The sequence below is a fragment of the Cotesia glomerata genome, linkage group LG8 (genome assembly GCF_020080835.1).
Source record: "Cotesia glomerata isolate CgM1 linkage group LG8, MPM_Cglom_v2.3, whole genome shotgun sequence".
Lineage (NCBI taxonomy): Eukaryota > Metazoa > Arthropoda > Insecta > Hymenoptera > Braconidae > Cotesia > Cotesia glomerata.
Window position 1 is genome coordinate 532,585 of NC_058165.1, and position 19,473 is coordinate 552,057.

The window sequence follows — 19,473 nt, forward strand, 5'->3', positions numbered from 1 at the left end:
CCTTTTACAAATATTTACAACAATACTTCCAATTAATAATTACAAAAATTTTTATTGAACAATGCATAAAGTACAAAATATAAAACTAAAATAAAAAATCAGCGCCTTTTAGTTCCTATGAAACAATCGTTCCTAGATGGCAGACTTGACAACCACCATAAAGAAAACTAACAGTGCTGATCCGAGAGTACTACCCGCGCTACCTGGAACAAAAATTATTGTCAGCAAAAGCGCTCAGGAACAAGCAGGAACTGACGTACCGCAGAATGTTCCATTGACCTTTTCAAATCCTTCAACGCAGACGCACTTGTTCTCTATGCAGGCGACGCTGTCGTACTTGGAAGTTACGAAGCATTCGCTGTCCGAGTCACATCGTTCGTCCAGTATTTTAGTTGGGAAGCACCCGGAGGCGTGGTGGTGCTGCCCGGTTCCGCATCCACACACCTTCGCGCCATCTGTCGTCGCCTCGCAAGTCGCGTTCGAAGTTTGACTGGTACATTGTTCTACGTACTTGCAGTCTCCGCCGAAAGAACTCTCCGGTACGCAAAGTTCCACCGACCGTTCCACGAACTTATCCACGCACTTGCACTTACCCTCCTTACACTTGGCATGTTCCACCGCGGAACATTGGCCGTTAGTGATACAATTAGCGTTCAACCCTATCTTGCACTTACCTCCTGATGCAAAGTAGTTCGGTTTGCAAACGCACTTGTTCTCGTAGCACTCCGCGAACAGTAGCTTCTCGCAGTTCTCGTCAATGGAACACTGTTCGTTGATTCCTGGAACAAATATTCGTAAATCATTGTTCGGGAACAAGCAAGGAACTTGACAGTTCCAGAACTCACCTGAAGTATGAACGCAGGCATTACTTCTGAAGGCGTAGTGGTGGTCAAGCTGACACGTGCATTGTTTGTTCCAGCAAACAATGTCTTTGAATGTGTTGTTCAACTGGCATTTTTTGTCATGCATGCAGGAACATTGTTCGTTTTCTTCACAAGGCTGCCCGAATGACTGAACTGAAAAGATGGTAAGTTGGTTATGTGGTTCTATTGTTCTACTGTTCTATTGTTCTGAGAACTTACTTGGAAGACAGTGACTGGTATTGGAAAAAATGAACCTAGGTTTGCAAACACAGTGGTTAGTTGATCCACAAATCGAATTTTGAGCTTGACAATTTAATGTTGTGGAACAATCGGCTCCGAGTCCGGGAACACATTGGTTATTCAGTTTAAAATAATATTGTTTACAACGACATTGTTTGTTGGTACACTCTGAATTTTGGATGGTACAATCATTGTTTGTTGTACAATTCGTATTAACATCTAGATTAAAAATTTTGTTTTAGCTGACCTGTTCTTAGAACAATAATGTTATATTGTTTTAAGAACAACAATGTTTTATTGTTCTAAGAACAACAACGTTTTATTGTTCTAAGAACAATAATGTTCAATTATTCTGAGAACTTACTTGGAAGACAGTGACTGGTATTGGAAAAAATGAAACTAGGTTCGCAAACACAGTGGTTAGTTGATCCACAAGTCGAATTTTGAGCTTGACATTTTATTGTTTCGGAACAATCAGCTCCTAGTCCAGGAACACATTGGTTGTTCAGTTCAAAGTAATATGGTTTACAACGACATTGTTCGTTGGTACACTCTGAATTTTTGATGGTACAATCATTGTTTGTTGTACAATTCGTATTATTATCTAGATAAAAAATTTTATTGTTTTAGCTGACCTGTTGTTAGAACAATAATGTTATATTGTTTTAAGAACAACAATGTTTTATTGTTCTAAGAAGAACAATGTTTTATTGTTCTAATAACAATAATGTTCAATTATTCTGAGAACTTACTTGGAAGACAGTGACTGGTATTGGAAAAAATGAAACTAGGTTCGCAAACACAGTGGTTAGTTGATCCACAAGTCGAATTTTGAGCTTGACATTTTATTGTTTCGGAACAATCAGCTCCTAGTCCAGGAACACATTGGTTGTTCAGTTCAAAGTAATATGGTTTACAACGACATTGTTCGTTGGTACACTCTGAATTTTTGATGGTACAATCATTGTTTGTTGTACAATTCGTATTATTATCTAGATTAAAAATTTTATTGTTTTAGCTGACCTGTTCTTATAACAATAATGTTCTATTGTTCTAAGAACAATAATGTTATATTGTTCTAAGAACAATAATGTTATATTGTTCTAAGAACAACAATGTTTTATAGTTCTAAGAACAACAATGTTTTATTGTTCTAAGAACAATAATGTTCAATTATTCTGAGAACTTACTTGGAAGACAGTGACTGGTATTGGAAAAAATGAACCTAGGTTCGCAAACACAGTGGTTAGTTGATCCACAAGTCGAATTTTGAGCTTGACATTTTATTGTTTCGGAACAATCAGCTCCTAGTCCAGGAACACATTGGTTGTTCAGTTCAAAGTAATATGGTTTACAACGACATTGTTCGTTGGTACACTCTGAATTTTTGATGGTACAATCATTGTTTGTTGTACAATTCGTATTATTATCTAGATTAAAAATTTTATTGTTTTAGCTGACCTGTTCTTATAACAATAATGTTCTATTGTTCTAAGAACAATAATGTTATATTGTTCTAAGAACAACAATGTTTTATTGTTCTAAGAACAACAATGTTTTATTGTTCTAAGAACAATAATGTTCAATTATTCTGAGAACTTACTTGGAAGACAGTGACTGGTATTGGAAAAAATGAACCTAGGTTCGCAAACACAGTGGTTAGTTGATCCACAAGTCGAATTTTGAGCTTGACATTTTATTGTTTCGGAACAATCAGCTCCTAGTCCAGGAACACATTGGTTGTTCAGTTCAAAGTAATATGGTTTACAACGACATTGTTCGTTGGTACACTCTGAATTTTTGATGGTACAATCATTGTTTGTTGTACAATTCGTATTATTATCTAGATTAAAAATTTTATTGTTTTAGCTGACCTGTTCTTATAACAATAATGTTCTATTGTTCTAAGAACAATAATGTTATATTGTTCTAAGAACAACAATGTTTTATTGTTCTAAGAACAACAATTTTTTATTGTTCTAAGAACAATAATGTTCAATTATTCTGAGAACTTACTTGGAAGACAGTGACTGGTATTGGAAAAAATGAACCTAGGTTCGCAAACACAGTGGTTAGTTGATCCACAAGTCGAATTTTGAGCTTGACATTTTATTGTTTCGGAACAATCAGCTCCTAGTCCAGGAACACATTGGTTGTTCAGTTCAAAGTAATATGGTTTACAACGACATTGTTCGTTGGTACACTCTGAATTTTTGATGGTACAATCATTGTTTGTTGTACAATTCGTATTATTATCTAGATTAAAAATTTTATTGTTTTAGCTGACCTGTTCTTATAACAATAATGTTCTATTGTTCTAAGAACAATAATGTTATATTGTTCTAAGAACAACAATGTTTTATTGTTCTAAGAACAACAATGTTTTATTGTTCTAAGAACAATAATGTTCAATTATTCTGAGAACTTACTTGGAAGACAGTGACTGGTATTGGAAAAAATGAACCTAGGTTCGCAAACACAGTGGTTAGTTGATCCACAAGTCGAATTTTGAGCTTGACATTTTATTGTTTCGGAACAATCAGCTCCTAGTCCAGGAACACATTGGTTGTTCAGTTCAAAGTAATATGGTTTACAACGACATTGTTCGTTGGTACACTCTGAATTTTTGATGGTACAATCATTGTTTGTTGTACAATTCGTATTATTATCTAGATTAAAAATTTTATTGTTTTAGCTGACTTGTTCTTATAACAATAATGTTCTATTGTTCTAAGAACAATAATGTTATATTGTTCTAAGAACAACAATGTTTTATTGTTCTAAGAACAATAATGTTCAATTATTCTGAGAACTTACTTGGAAGACAGTGACTGGTATTGGAAAAAATTAACCTAGGTTCGCAAAGACAGTGGTTAGTTGATCCACAAGTCGAATTTTGAGCTTGACATTTTATTGTTTCGGAACAATCAGCTCCTAGTCCAGGAACACATTGGTTGTTCAGTTCAAAGTAATATGGTTTACAACGACATTGTTCGTTGGTACACTCTGAATTTTTGATGGTACAATCATTGTTTGTTGTACAATTCGTATTATTATCTAGATTAAAAATTTTATTGTTTTAGCTGACCTGTTCTTATAACAATAATGTTCTATTGTTCTAAGAACAACAATGTGTAACAGGGTAAATTACCCTTAATCGATAAGTCGCCAGAGATCGATAACTTTTCGACTAGCATTTGAGCGCATCTATTTTCGGGCATAGAGAGAGAGAGAGCAGGAGGGGGTATTTTTGGGGTCGTTTCATAGACGAGCCATGCGTGGTGTCCGGAGAAGTAGTAAAGTGTTGCAACGAGTAACATCAAGAAGTCCAAAGAAGGAAGCGAGTATTAACCATAGAGTTTCTTCAACCAAATTCACACCAGGTATTGGACTTTGGTAATGATGAGCCTTGGGGCCATATACCCGGCTCACTTATTACACTACTTCTCATTTTATTTATTCAAGTTTGGATAATTCAATTGTTTAATAATTTTGCTCAATAATAATTAATTATTTAATCGAATTGATTCGTTAATTGCTGGGAGCATTCCTCCTGGGGATTTTTGGCCAAGGAATGTTCAAGACCTCTTGGGTTTGCAAGTCGTGAATAATTAAATTTATTAAAACAGCTGGTTAGTAATTATTAACATCTTCGATTGGCTTAAATAAATATATTTTATATTAATCAAATTCTGCACATCGAGAAGGTTCTAATCGACACTACATAGTATTCGGTACCCGAGGTCAAAACGTGCTACGCGGTAACGAACACCGGCATCCATTTTGAGCGCGCAAATTCCTTGTGAATTTTATTACGCAATAAATCGTAAAATTAACAACTGGATTATTATTACTATTTACAACAATTGAATTATCTTTTATTAAGACTATTTATTATCTTGAATTAAATATTGATATCGTATTAATTTTGGAAACTATTTTATTATTTGGAAAATTAAGTATTGAGAAAATTGCGACGAAATTAGAAATTGAAATAACCGTGGATGATTTTCGAAATTTATTTTTACATCGAGATAAAATTGTTGTTAATTAATTATCCAGTCGACAATAACAATAATAATAATTGTCTAGTCGGAAATTCCACGCGGTTGAATCTTATATTGAAATTGAAGCCTGTGAAAATTATAATAAGTAAAATTTAATACCATCATTCCGGTAAAATTCTTTGTAAAACTACTTATCAGTGTGGATTACGTCCGAGAAATTTAGTTAATTTTATAGAGAATATTCTGAGGATTATACAATGTGCTGAGTATTAAACTCGTGGTAATTTTAAAATAAGTTTAGGCGTCGATTTTGAAGTCGGAAATTTTAAGTAGTAATTATTAATTGTGAAAATTGTTTATGATTTCAATCTCGAGCTAATGACTGAATAATTTTAGTAAGAATTGAACGTTGACTTTTTTGGAGTTTAATTTCGTAATCCAGAAAATAAAAGTAAAGTAGAGTCAGTGTGTGTGTGAGACGCGTGGGTTATGTGTGTGTGAATGCTACCAGCGTTCCTTCGCAAGCGAGCAGTCCGTTTGCGAGGTGTTTCGCTGGCATAGAGCGTGAGGGTCCGGTGGACAGCGCGACTTAGTTAGAAACTGCGGTATAGACGCTCCATAAGAGGGTACCGTCAGGATTAAGAATTTTGATAGAGCGTGAGGGTCCGGTGGACAGCGCGACGTAAGGATAGTGTGGAGTGTGTGCGTGAGCTGCAGAGGCTTCTTGGCTTACGTTGCAGTCACTAGGCTGTTGCTTCTGTAGCTAGGCGTTGTTGATAAGCCCTCGTACACTGATGTCTTTGTACGAGGTGTCTTGTTGATAAGTCGGAGTCGCCGGTTTTAGCCCGAAATCCTCCGTTAGATATAAGTTGTAGTAGCGACTTTCCGGGGGGAAAGCGTGAAGTAAGTTAGTTGTAAGTAAATTAGCTGTAAGTGAGCGGTGTACGTGCAAGGGCACGAGTTGTTATCATATTTTGTTGTTAAATAAATACCGGTCATTTTTGTTAAATAAAAATTTATTTCTTTCAGACCACCTTCCTCCTCTCTCTCTCCCTGTAGATTATAAGCTCAGCTCTGGTTTCCGGTTCCAGGAACCGAGATACAAAATCCTGGTGGCGCCCTTGTTAATTTAGAATCATTTTTGCTAAGTATTGTTTTATTTCTATTAAATTAATTAAGGGGCCAATGAGCGGAAAAACCACCCGTTACAAATGTTTTATTGTTCTAAGAACAATAATGTTCTATTGTTCTGAGCACTTACTTGGAAGACAGTGACTGATATTGGAAAAGATGAACCTAGATTCGCAAACACAGTGGTTAGTTGATCCACAAGTCGAATTTTGAGCTTGACATTTTATTGTTTCGGAACAATCAGCTCCTAGTCCAGGAACACATTGGTTGTTTAGTTCAAAGTAATATTGTTTACAACGACATTGTTCGTTGGTACACTCTGAATTTTTGATGGTACAATCATTGTTTGTTGTACAATTCGTATTATTATCTAGATTAAAAATTTTATTGTTTTAGCTGACCTGTTCTTAGAACAATAATGTTCTATTATTCTAAGAACAACAATTTTTTAAGAACAATTATGTTCTATTGTTCTAAGAACAATGATGTTCCAAGAGCAATAATGTTCTATTGTTCCATTGTTCTGGGAACAAATTACTTTTACTAAAAAAATACAATTATATTTTAGAAATTCAATGCGATCATTAAAAACTTACGAATTTTCAAGAAGCCATTCGATAAGAACTTACTTTTTAAGATAGTAAGATGATAAATAAAATATTTGTTAATTACTATCGATTGATTACATCTATTATAAGCCAGTAATCTTTGAGATAGTAATAGTGATTAACTATATTATAATTGATAAGGACATCAAGATTATAATAAGAATAAAATTCGACAAAACAAGTGGTTAATATTGTTATCAATTAAGACAGCTGCTATTTTTTTTATCGCCCTGATTAAGAAATCTCATTTGGAATGATTCGAAAAGACGCGGGTTTCATCATTTCAAATCATCCCAAATTGTCAGGATGATTTGACTTTCAAGCATAAATTTTACAACGAATCATTTTATATCATATCAAATAATAAAAAAATGTAATATTATTTTATGATTTAAAATGATTTGAAATGATTTCAACTTCCAAATCATTTTGAATAATATTGAATGATAAAATAATATTATAATTTCTGGTTTTCTAGATGATTTAAAATTATTTGAAATGATTTCAACTTCCAAATCATTTTGAATAATATTGAATGATAAAATAATATTGAAAATTCTGGTTCTTCAGATGATTTAAAATTATTTGAAATGATTTCAACTTCCAAATCATTTTGAATAATACTGAATAACATTGAAAGCTCGTTTGGGTAATTTTAAATTTTATAAATTTCTTTTAATATTTTCGATCCCAGAGTGATCATAATCATTTAATTGTTATTAGTTTGATAAATAGAATGGTAATGAAGGTGTCGTTATAGGGATACAAAAGATTGAATTGTCATTGTTACATAGGTATAATCTTATTTTTTATTGAACCTCAAAACTATTGGGTTGTAGACATACATAGTCAGTCATAGAAATCAAAGATAAATTTTCTACTCTAATAAATACCATTTTTGATACTATTTTTTTTATATCTATAATTGTAAATTTATTTTCCCACTCTTTTATAACAAATATATGTTCAAAAATATCAAATTTTTCTACTGCAGCTACTGTTACCTTTACGTAAACTTGATCATGTCGATTATAAAAGCAATAAATTATTTCTAATAATAATGTCGAAAAAATAATTTAAAATTAATAGAAATTAAATTTCAAGTTATTTTGAATTAATTTAAATCATAATTTTACAATTTTTAAGTATTTAAAATGAGCAATTTTTAAGTATTCAAAATGAGCAATTCTAAATCATTTCGAGTTATTTTAAGTCATAAAGTTATGGTTCAAAATTATGGACAGCTAAGAATTTTGAATCATTTTAAATAATTTCAAATAATATAATTATGATTTAAAATCATATACTACTAAAAACTTTGAATAATTTTGAATAATATAATTATGATTCAAAATGATTCAGAACTAAGAATTTTGAATCATTTTGAATAATTGTGAATCATAATTTTGCGATATCATACAATATGAAATTATTAAAATTTTTCGAATCATTCCAAATCATATTTCTTAATCAGGGCGGACTATGAAACATTGGAACTGTAGTACAATGTAACAAATGAACGATTAACCTGGAGAACAAATAAGCAGAGGAACAGAGAAACAAAGAATCTTGGAAACAATCAAACAGCAGATCAGTGGAACAATGGAACCGATGAAAAAAGGAACAATGGAACTAACAGACAATAAATCTATGTAATAATTTGCTTACAGAACAATCGAACAGAGTAACAATGGAACCACTGAACAATAGAACAGTGGAACAATGAAACAATAGAACAGAAGAACAATGGAATAGTGAAACAATAGAACAATGGAATCAAAGAAAAAAGCAACAATGGAAGTTAAAGACAATAAACCTGTATAAAAATTGATTGATAGAACAGTTTAACAGAGGAACAATGGAACCACAGAACAATTGAACAATGGAACAGTGGAACAATAGATTATTTTGACTTACTTTGAGCGTTTGGTATGCTAGGAAGGCGGTCTTCGATGGAGTTCCCACTGGAATTAGTCATAAGGTTGGAACTTGCGGCAGTTCCAAATAACATCACCAACCAGAATATTGCGTAATTAGCCATAATATCGTCGTATCTTTCAGACTGATGAACTCTAGCTCAGTCTGGGCTTATATTGGCACCGATAATTCAAAGCACTTGAGATTTAGGCTACGATATGCTGATAATACCACTATCGAAATCGACAAGAGCTTACTTCTTAGAAGTTGGGTGAGTAATTAGGCCACACGTGAAGTTGAGTCAAAGTGAACGTGAAGTAATTAATTAATTATTGTTATTAAAATTTTTCTACCGTGTTATTTGAAAATGTTCCATTATTATGTTGGTAACCTTGACCTCGGTAATACGGTATTATAATGTCCAGGCTTAAATAACGCAAAACTAATTCCACCTGCCTGTTCCTACCCCCTTCTACCCCGGTGTCAAGCGACACGCGATCCAATAATACCGACAAATAACTCACCCCTGAATTATTATACGGTAATTGTGTGTTGTGTGTTAATATTTACAAATGTATTCCTTGTTATCGGTGATCCATAATCTGTTATTACTAATCCATTAACACCAATTTGAAACAAATCACGATGACATCCTTAACCTCGATCCTTTAGATCGCCGACGGACAGGACAGCTGGAGGGGGGCTCTGACCTTTTTAAAAAGGTCAATTTTGTTGACTAATGTTCTAAGTTAAATTTCGGAGAAAATATGAGAGTTAGGAAAAAATCATTAAAACAAAAGTTGTAGGAAATTTAATTTTCTTTTGGATTATTTTTTTGAGCGAAAAAAAATTTTACGAGAAGGATTTATCAACTATTAATAATTTAATTTATTTGAAGACAATTATTTAATTTAATGAATATTTTTTAACATTCAATAAATATTTATTTGGGAGCAAAGTATATTTATTACTATAAATAAACAAAATATTAATTTTTAAAGGGTGTTTTTTATTTATTAACACACAAAATACGCACAAGTTTTTGGACCACTACAAAAATAGCGATATCTCGAAAACGGATTGAGATATCGATTAGGATCAAAGAACCAAACTTATAGGGCTTAAAATTTCCTAAAAATAATGTCATGGGTCCTAATTGATATCTCGAATTCCCTTTGAGATATCGCTGGTTTTATAACGGGTCAAAATACGCACGCATTAAATGGTGTTATGACGATCAAAAATTGTCGATATTTAAAAAATGAGCCGAGATATCGATTTGGTCTAAAGGACCAAATCTAAGGCGTTGAATTTCCTGGATTTTGTCCTAATTCCTAGTCAATATCTCGAGCCGTTTCCGAGCACTCGTCAGAATAAGAAGGATTTATTAACTATTAATAATTGAATTTGTTTGAAGACAATTATTTAATTTATTAAATTTTAATAAATATTTTTTAACATTCAATAAATATTAATTCGGGAGGAAAGTACATTCATTAATAGTTAATAAGTATTTATTGATAGAACAAATATTTATTAACATTGAATAAATGGTATTTAATAAATAATTTATTGTTAGTAAATATTTATTGAATCCTGATGTTAAAAAATCATTTATTAACAGTTAATAAAGCTTATTGAATGTAAACAAATCCTTCCATCAGTATTCCACTAGAGATTCCAACAGGTTATAGGCCCAGGCACCTGGTTTGGGTAATGAATTAAACAAGTAAAAGTAAGGCTTCAAGTTAATATAAGAGTTTTTAGTTGACTTAAAAAAGTAAAGTGAGGCCAAAAAATCGCTAAATAAATAACAACACCTTAGAAAAATAGTTATGAATTGCATTACTTAAGAAATAACAGTCGATAAACACCTTGACCTCGAGAGAAATGACGTCACAATCTTCTCGCAACGTCATCAACGTGAAAGGCCGCGGACATTTTGTGCCAAAGTATTCGTGTTAGCTCGAATTTAAGGACGTTGCGTGTCGGCAATCGTGATTTCTCGGCTCTTATCACACACGGGTAAGTTTTTTTCTTTATTATTTTTTTATTTTATTTATTATTATTTTCTTTACTAACTTAAATAAGTTTCTTTCACTCAAAACATCTATTCTAATTTTTTTCTAAGATTTTCTCCAATAATTTTAATTAAAATCTCAATAAAAAATAAATCAGCTTGTAAAAGATCTGAATTTGTGTTAACGTGCGAGCTTGACTCTAATAAAATCGATTACAAATTGGGCTAGTATAAATTATTTATTTTTACAACAGTTATTATCAATGCAAATTGCCAATTAGTCTAACAATAAAATAATTTATTAATTTTTACGTTTAAATTTAAATTATTGAAGTTACAAAAAAATTTTTCAAACTAACTTTATAGAAAATTTAATTCTTTACAATTTTTGTCTTAAAATTTTTTGATATCCCCAACAATTTTCCTAAAAATTGCTTTTTAAAATTTTTATCCAAGTTTTAATAATTATTGAAAAAAAATTCATTATTTCAAAAATCGAAATTTTTATAAAAAATATTAAAATTAAAAAAAAATTTTTTTTACAAACTTTAGAGAGAATAAAATTTTTTATAAATTTTTTATGAGCAAAAAATTTTCTAAAAAAAAAATTTGCATAGGAAAAAAACGACCCAAGTTACCCCAAACAGGCTTATTAAAGAAAAATTATCATAAATACCTCAATTGAAATGAAATAAAAATTTTATTTACAAATAATTACAGTTATTATTCAAATGAGAAATTATTTTTAAAAGACCGCAGTTTCGGTAACACAATAATTTTAACTTACCTCTTTGGCAAGGGGAAGGGGGAGTTAAGCTTTAAAAGGACTCGCAGGTATCGACTCGCTACCAGTATAACCCGTGTCTCCAAAAGCTAAACTTAAAAAAGTGCAGTGTGTGATTAATTTTATTCTAATTTGTTTATTATTGAATATTTATCATGAAAAAATACCTGATGTATATTAATCTCCTGAGTTTTATTATTTTTTTGATTTTGTTGCCCATTAATTCTAGTGCGCTTACAACTTTTGGAAAAACCAACACCCAGAATCAAAATCCTCCTCCTCCTACTCCAGGTAAGTTTTTTTTTTTTAATTAAAAGTGCTTATATTTTTTTTTATTATTGAGAATTTTTTGTGGGTTAATTTTTAACTATTGGCGGGAATTTTTGGCGCCAAAATTAATTTTTCAAAAAATAGAAGGATTTTTTTATATTTAATAAGCATTATTAATTATTGATAAATGATTTCTTAACATCAGGATTTAATAAATATTTATTAACAATAAATTATTTATTAAATACCATTTATTAAATGTTAATAAATATTTGTTAACTATTAATAAATACTTATTAACTATTAATAAATGTACTTTTTTTCCCAATAAATATTTATTGAATGTTAAAAAATATTTCTTATATTAAATCAAATTATCAAATTAAATTATTAATAGTTAATAAATCCTTCTTATTTTGACGAGTGCTCGGAAACGGCTCGAGATATCGACTAGGAATTAGGACAAAATCCAGGAAATTCAACGCCTTAGATTTGGTCCTTAGGACCAAATCGATATCTCGGCTCGTTTTTTAAATATCGACAATTTTTAATCGTCAGAACACCATTTAACGCGTGCGTATTTTGACCCGTTATAAAACCAGCGATATCTCAAAGGGAATTCGAGATATCAATTAGAACCTATAACATTATTTTTAGGAAATTTTAAGCCCTATAAGTTTGGTCCTTTGATCCTAATCGATATCTCAAACCGTTTCCGAGATATCGCCATTTTTGTAGTGGTCCAAAAACTTGTGCATATTTTGTGTGTTCACAAATAAAAACACCCTTTAAAAATTAATATTTTGTTTATTTATATTAATAAATATACTTTCCTCCCAAATAAAAATTTATTGAATGTTGAAAAATATTTATTAAAATTTAATAAATTTGATAATTGCCTTAATATAAATCAAATTATTAATAGTTAATAAATCCTTCTCCAAAAACCCGACTCAAAAAAAATTCTCAGTAATAAACATTAAAAAAAAAAAAATAATTGACAATAAAGCTTATGTAGTAAGCCGTAGACTAGGACTACCATTAGATAGACTTGTCTTTACATTTTATAGCTTACAATAACGAGGTGGTAATTGGCAGTAACTTCAATAAAAGCGCTTTTGAATTAGAACGATTAACTAGTATGGGAAGAAGCGGAATGCGACCAACCGGGTTGAAGGGCTCCTCGTCGCATGTCGGACACAACAGCTGTAAATAGTTTTATAGACCATAATATAAATAAACCTATTTATATTATTTATCCAATATACAATTACAATCACCACCTATTTATTTTACATGTAATTTACTTCCGTTGACACGGCCAGCATGTTTTTTTTCGATAAACTTCATTTTTATTATTATCATTATTTATTTATTATCACCCCACAACTTTGTTTCAGTGGGAAAAGCTCGGGAGTGCAAAGCAGAGTCTGACTGCAGCGCCATCCAAAACACAACTTGCGTTCAGGATCCGATTGGCGACAAAAAACGGTGTCTTTGCGGCGATTTATCGGCTCCAGTCAACGGATTTTGCAGCTACCAGTTCAAAGGTGATTTTTTTTTCACTTTCCTAGCTTAATTTTGTCCTAAAAATACCGCCAGAATGATTTTATCAAAAAAAATAGTGGTCCAGTTTTTGGTACCAACCAGTCGATAATTGGGACATGGCCCGATTTTGACTCCGTTGCTCTCTAGGTTGATTTGGGATTGACAAAAAAAGATATCCTGAGAGTTTAGATGCTTAGAATTCATTTTAAAGCCTTAATTTGTGATAATTAATACAAGACGTCGCAACCTGACGTCTAATTTAGGAATAAAAATTCTAATTAAACTATCAGACTTACGGAAAAATAGTTTAGATAAAAATTGTAGAAAATTTAATTCTCTACAACTTTTGTATCTTATGATTTTGCCGTATCTCGATCCAATTCCTCAAAAATTAGTGTTTAAAATTTGGAATCAAGTATTGAGGGCTTTTCTTCGGATCAAAATGAAATTCTAACCAAATTATTGAAGCTAAAAAAAATGTTTGAAACAAATTTTGTAGGAAATTTGATTCTCTATAACTTTTGTATCTTATTCTTCTAGCATTGCACGCGATATGCAACGACGACAACGAATGCGGCGATGGAGCTGAATGTACTCGAGAGAACGCCACCTCCCCAGCAAAGAAATGCGTGTGTAAGGAAGATTACTACGAAGAAGACTTCAAATGCAACGGTATAAACCCTCACAAATGCCCCACCAACACCCACTAACCTTTCATTCTCTTTTAGGATCGATATCTCTGGAGAACTCGCTCCTGCTATTGATTTTCTCACTTCTTACCGTCAAGTACTAAACCAACACGCTATTTATTTATAATTCTCGAAATAACACTTATAATGATTGCTTAAATAAATTATTTAATTAAAAAAAAGTCATTAGATAATAAACTCCTATCCCTAATCAATATATCTGATCAAACCAATAAATAAAACACTCATAATCGCCAGCAATTGCTTTCTCGGGGCACCGGCACATATTTTCCACACAATCAACAGGATAATCCGCAGGGTGTTCCAATATCGGCTCCTGAGGCTGAACGTAGGACCAGACTTTGATATCTTGACACGTATCATTCTGGTAGCAGCATTCACCAGGACCTGGAACCAAGTGACCACCAGAAAATGACAACACCCACCAAAGAACCTTAGAAAACTCACCGCCAGCCATCAAATTGTAGCAATCAGTCAATTCAAGACTCCTGCAATGCTCTCTGGTGCTGCAGGTGGATTTTGGCAAACAAGATCCACCAACTTGACGATGATGCTGATGACATTGGCAAAAACCCTGAATGCAAGCAGCGTTCTTAAGGTTCGCACAAGCTTCCGGAAAGTCGCAGGCATCATTAAGATCTGAAACAAGCCAAGATATCAACCTGGTCTAAGCTAGCAGGATTAGGTTCTACTTCTGGCGTAAGGGTAGCAGGCCTTATCGATAAGGTAGTGATCCTTTTTGCACTGGCAGGTATTACCAGGTCCACACTCAGAATTCTTGTACCCACAGTCGGAATAATCAAAGCAGAAATTACCATTGTGTGCAAGACAACTACCTCGATAACTTTTCCAGTAGCCTGACGGGCAAAGGCATTGACCATTTTGGCAAGTGAAGAGTCGTGGACAATCGCTACCGTAAAGCAGGGGCTGGCAAGTGAAAGCACGAGCTGAAATAGTAAGACAATTAGAAGCTGTACGTTAATGAGTTATCATCAGTATTACCTGGCCTGGAGCAATAATATTGACCAGCATAAAGGCGGGAGTAGCCGTCAGGACAAGAGCACTCGTAATCGACGCATTGGGAGTAGAGTGAATGATCAGGACAACCAACGCCGTGACCACAGGTCAAGATTATTACATTCTGGCAGTCTTCGTGATAGTAACAATCATCGCGAAGCCTAGTAGCAAAGGAGTGGCATTTGAAGTTCTTCTCGTAGTGTTCTGAAGAGCACTGACAGGTGCCCACGCATATCGAGTCTTCGACGTAACAATCTTTATGAGTATAACAGGAACCGTTGGTGAGCGGAAGGCAGGAGTGCCCATGAGGCCGGTAGTTGGGTAGGCAACGGCACTCATTGTGAAGACACTCCCTTGAAGGATTTGGAACGGTTCCTTTTCCTTTGTAGCAGTCTGAATTGACATAGCAGAGAGCATTGTCGAAGCCTACGCAAGCGCCGTTGACAGAATGGTAGTGTAATTGACACTGGCAGCTCCTGCCATCACAGAAAGAGAACCTGGTTGTGCATTGGTCGGAATTGCTGCAAGATTCGCCTAGATCTGCAAGAGAGATTGAAAATAAAAAGATTGGAAAGAGATGATGATGGTTAGCTTACTTGAGTTACGGGTGCACATATTGTCTACAACTTTGTGGCCGTCAGGACAACGACAGATACCCTGGGAGCAGAAAGAGTTGTTGACGTAGCAATTAAGGTTCCAGTTACATCGAGCGCCAATAGGACCTTGGCAAACATTGTAATAAGGCTTGTAGCTAGTCCAGCACTCGCAAAAGCGGCGTCCGCAAGTTGAATAAGGAATTGAGCGACAGGAATCATTACTATAGCATTGCGTAGAAAAGTCTGGAAAAGAAAAGATTGGTCAGAAGTAGTAGGGATTTGTTAGGTGAAAAAAGAATTAACCTTTGACGTATGGCAAACATTGGCCGTTAAAGAGATATCCAACATTATAAGGACACTCGCAAGAACCAGAAGGACAGACAGAGGCGGAACCATAACACTCGTCGGAGTGACGGCAGTAAGAACCGACCATACCAAAGCAAAAACCAGAATCACTCTCATGATTAAGTGGGAGACACTCGCAAGTATGCCTGGGACAGTATGAGTGAGACAATAACGCACAGGCTTCGTGATGCTGGCAATATCCATGGAGACCTAAACAGAAAGAAAATGATATATCAGAGTATGGTAACGAAAGATAGATGATAAAAAAATAAAATAAATTAACTAAATACTCACGAACAGTTAAAGGATAGCATTTGTCCTCGTAATTGTAGAAACCAGTTTCGCATTCGCAAGCCGACCTTTCCTTACTACAGACAGCGTTTTCAATATTAAGACATCCGTCGTCATTCTTGCAGTGACCACCCAACGCTGATGCCTTCGGGAGGCATGATTTAACATCCTTATAATGCGTTGTTTTGCATTCGCAAGCCGAAGTTTTCTTATTACAAATAGCGTTTTCAACATTTAGACATCCGTCGTCATTCTTGCAATGACCACCCAACGCCGATGCCTTCGGGAGGCATGATTTAGCATACTTATAATGCGTTATTTTGCATTCGCAAGCCGACATTTTCTTATTACAAACAGCGTTTTCAATATTAAGACATCCGTCGTCATTCTTGCAGTGACGACCCAACGCTGATGCCTTCGGAAGGCATGATTTAACATCCTTATAATGCGTTGTTTTGCATTCGCAAGCCGAAGTTTTCTTATTACAAACAGCATTTTCAACATTTAGACAACCGTCGTCATTCTTGCAATGACCACCCAACGCCGATGCCTTTGGGAGGCATGATTTAACATCCTTATAATGCGTTATTTTGCATTCGCATGTCGATGTTGTCTTATTACAATTAGCGTTTTCTATATTAAGACATCCGTCGTCATTCTTGCACTGACCACCCAACTCCGATGCCTTCAGAAGACATGATTTAACGTCCTTATAATGCGTTGTTTTGCATTCGCAAGCCGACGTTTTCTTATTACAAACAGCGTTTTCAACATTAAGACATCCGTCGTCATTCTTGCAATGACCACCCAACGCCGATGCCTTCGGGAGGCATGATTTAACATCCTTATAATGCGTTATTTTGCATTCGCAAGCCGACATTTTCTTATTACAAACAGTGTTGTCAATATTTAGACATCCGTCGTCATTCTTGCAATGACCACCTAACGCCGATGCCTTCGGAAGGCATGATTTAACATCCTTATAATGCGTTTTTTTGCATTCGCAAGCCGACGTTGTCTTATTACAAACAGCGTTTTCAACATTTAGACATCCGTCGTCATTCTTGCAATGACCACCCAACGCCGATGCCTTTGAGAAGCATGATTTTACATCCATATAATGTGTTGTTTTGCATTCGCAAGCCGACGTTTTCTTATTACAAACAGCGTTTTCAACATTTAGACATCCGTCGTCATTCTTGCAATGACCACCCAACGCTGATGCCTTCGGGAGGCATGATTTAACATACTTATAATGCGTTATTTTGCATTCGCAAGCCAAAATTTTCTTATTACAAACAGTGTTGTCAATATTTAGACATCCGTCGTCATTCATGCAATGACCACCCAACGCCAATGCCTTCGGAAGGCATGATTTCACATCCATATAATGTGTTGTTATGCATTCGCAAGCCGACGTTTTCTTATTACAAACAGCGTTTTCAACATTTAGACAACCGTCGTCATTCTTGCAATGACCACCCAACGCCGATGCTTTTAGGAGGCATGATTTAACATCCTTATAATGCGTTGTTTTGCATTCGCACGCCGACGTTTTCTTATGACAAACAGCGTTTTCAACATTAAGACATCCGTCGTCATTTTTGCAATGACCACCCAACGCCGATGCTTTCGGGAGGCATGATTTAACATCCTTATAATGCGTTATTTTGCATTCGCAAGCCGAAATTTTCTTATTACAAACAGTGTTGTCAATATTCAGACATCCGTCGTCATTCTTGCAATGACCACCCAACGCCGATGCCTTCGGAAAGCATGATTTAACATCCTTATAATGCGTTGTTTCGCATTCGCAAGCCGAAGTTTTCTTATTACAAACAGCATTTTCAACATTTAGACAACCGTCGTTATTCTTGCAATAACCACCCAACGCCGATGCCTTCGGGAGGCATGATTTAACATCCTTATAATGCGTTATTTTGCATTCGCAAGCCGAGATTTTCTTATTACAAACAGTGTTGTCAATATTTAGACATCCGTCGTCATTCTTGCAATGACCACCCAACGCCGATGCCTTCGGGAGGCATGATTTAACATCTCTATAATGCGTTATTTTGCATTCGCAAGCCGACATTTTCTTATTACAAACAGTGTTGTCAATATTTAGACATCCGTTGTCATTCTTGCAATGACCACCCAACGCCGATGCCCTTGAGAGGCATAATTTCACATCCATATAATGTGTTGTTTTGCATTCGCAAGCCAACGTTTTCTCATTACAAACAGCGTTTTCAACATTTAGACATCCGTCGTCATTCTTGCAATGACCACCTAACGCCAATGCCTTCGGAAGGCATGATTTAACATCCCTATAATGCGTTATTTTGCATTCGCAAGCCGACGTTTTCTCATTACAAACAGCGTTTTCAACATTTAGACATCCGTCGTCATTCTTGCAATGATCACCCAACGCCAATGCCTTCGGAAGGCATGATTTCACATCCATATAATGTGTTGTTTTGCATTTGCAAGCCGACATTTTCATATTACAAAAAGTGTTGTCAACATTTAGACATCCGTCGTCATTCTTACAATGACCACCCAACGCCGATGCCTTCGGAAGGCATGATTTAACATCCTTATAATGCGTTATTTTGCATTCGCAAGCCGACATTTTAATATTACAAAAAGTGTTGTCAACATTTAGACATCCGTCGTCATTCTTACAATGACCACCCAACGCCGATGCCTTCGAGAGGCATGATTTAACATCCTCATAATGTGTTGATTTGCATTCGCAAGCCGACGTTTTCTCATTACAAACAGCGTTTTTAATATTTAGACATCCATCGTTATTCTTGCAAGAACCACCCAACACCGATGCCTTCGGGAGGCATGATTTATCGTTTTTATAATGCGTTCTTTTGCATTCACATGTCGATGTTGTCTTATTACAATTAGCGTTTTCTATATTAAGACATCCGTCGTCATTCTTGCACTGACCACCCAACTCCGATGCCTTCAGGAGGCATGATTTAACGTCCCTATAATGCGTTGTTTTGCATTCGCATGTCGATGTTGTCTTATTACAATTAGCGTTTTCAATATTAAGACATCCGTCGTCATTCTTGCACTGACCACCCAACTCCGATGCCTTCAGAAGAC

The 19,473-nt window shown here is 34.5% G+C and overlaps 3 protein-coding genes across 3 annotated transcripts; 1 reads left to right on the forward strand and 2 right to left on the reverse strand.

The window, feature by feature from the left end:
* Positions 1-118: 118 nt before the first annotated feature.
* On the reverse strand, positions 119-9,581 carry LOC123270449 (prion-like-(Q/N-rich) domain-bearing protein 25). Its single transcript, XM_044736505.1, has 12 exons — positions 8,767-9,581; positions 6,372-6,611; positions 3,921-4,160; positions 3,533-3,772; positions 3,120-3,359; positions 2,707-2,946; positions 2,294-2,533; positions 1,856-2,095; positions 1,468-1,707; positions 846-1,016; positions 261-779; positions 119-203 (listed from the first exon to the last, which is right to left on the reverse strand). The coding sequence occupies exons 1-12, from the start codon at positions 8,888-8,890 to the stop codon at positions 133-135; spliced, it is 2,805 nt and encodes a 934-aa protein (XP_044592440.1). The 5' UTR covers positions 8,891-9,581; the 3' UTR covers positions 119-132.
* Positions 9,582-11,556: 1,975 nt separating this feature from the next.
* LOC123270482 lies at positions 11,557-14,259 on the forward strand. Its single transcript, XM_044736560.1, has 5 exons — positions 11,557-11,861; positions 12,911-13,048; positions 13,241-13,390; positions 13,929-14,060; positions 14,117-14,259. Exons 1-5 carry the CDS (start codon positions 11,726-11,728, stop codon positions 14,179-14,181), a joined length of 621 nt encoding a protein of 206 aa, XP_044592495.1. The 5' UTR covers positions 11,557-11,725; the 3' UTR covers positions 14,182-14,259.
* Positions 14,260-14,941: 682 nt separating this feature from the next.
* On the reverse strand, positions 14,942-15,992 carry LOC123270483 (prion-like-(Q/N-rich) domain-bearing protein 25). Its single transcript, XM_044736561.1, has 2 exons — positions 15,712-15,992; positions 14,942-15,655 (listed from the first exon to the last, which is right to left on the reverse strand). The coding sequence occupies exons 1-2, from the start codon at positions 15,728-15,730 to the stop codon at positions 15,063-15,065; spliced, it is 612 nt and encodes a 203-aa protein (XP_044592496.1). The 5' UTR covers positions 15,731-15,992; the 3' UTR covers positions 14,942-15,062.
* Positions 15,993-19,473: the final 3,481 nt, after the last annotated feature.

What these genes read in the sequence shown, in the direction of transcription:
- LOC123270449 (XM_044736505.1), bottom strand. Translation starts at nt 8,890, where the DNA reads ATGGCTAATTACGCAATATTCTGGTTGGTGATGTTATTTGGAACTGCC. An exon ending in TACCAGTCACTGTCTTCCAA is followed by an intron (nt 1,708 to 1,855) that starts GTAAGTTCTCAG and finishes TTTTTTATCTAG; the next exon opens with ATAATAATACGAATTGTACA. An exon ending in GGTCAATGGAACATTCTGCG is followed by an intron (nt 204 to 260) that starts GTACGTCAGTTC and finishes TTTTTGTTCCAG; the next exon opens with GTAGCGCGGGTAGTACTCTC.
- LOC123270482 (XM_044736560.1), top strand. Translation starts at nt 11,726, where the DNA reads ATGAAAAAATACCTGATGTATATTAATCTCCTGAGTTTTATTATTTTT. An exon ending in TCCTCCTCCTCCTACTCCAG is followed by an intron (nt 11,862 to 12,910) that starts GTAAGTTTTTTT and finishes TACATTTTATAG; the next exon opens with CTTACAATAACGAGGTGGTA. An exon ending in TTGCAGCTACCAGTTCAAAG is followed by an intron (nt 13,391 to 13,928) that starts GTGATTTTTTTT and finishes TTATTCTTCTAG; the next exon opens with CATTGCACGCGATATGCAAC.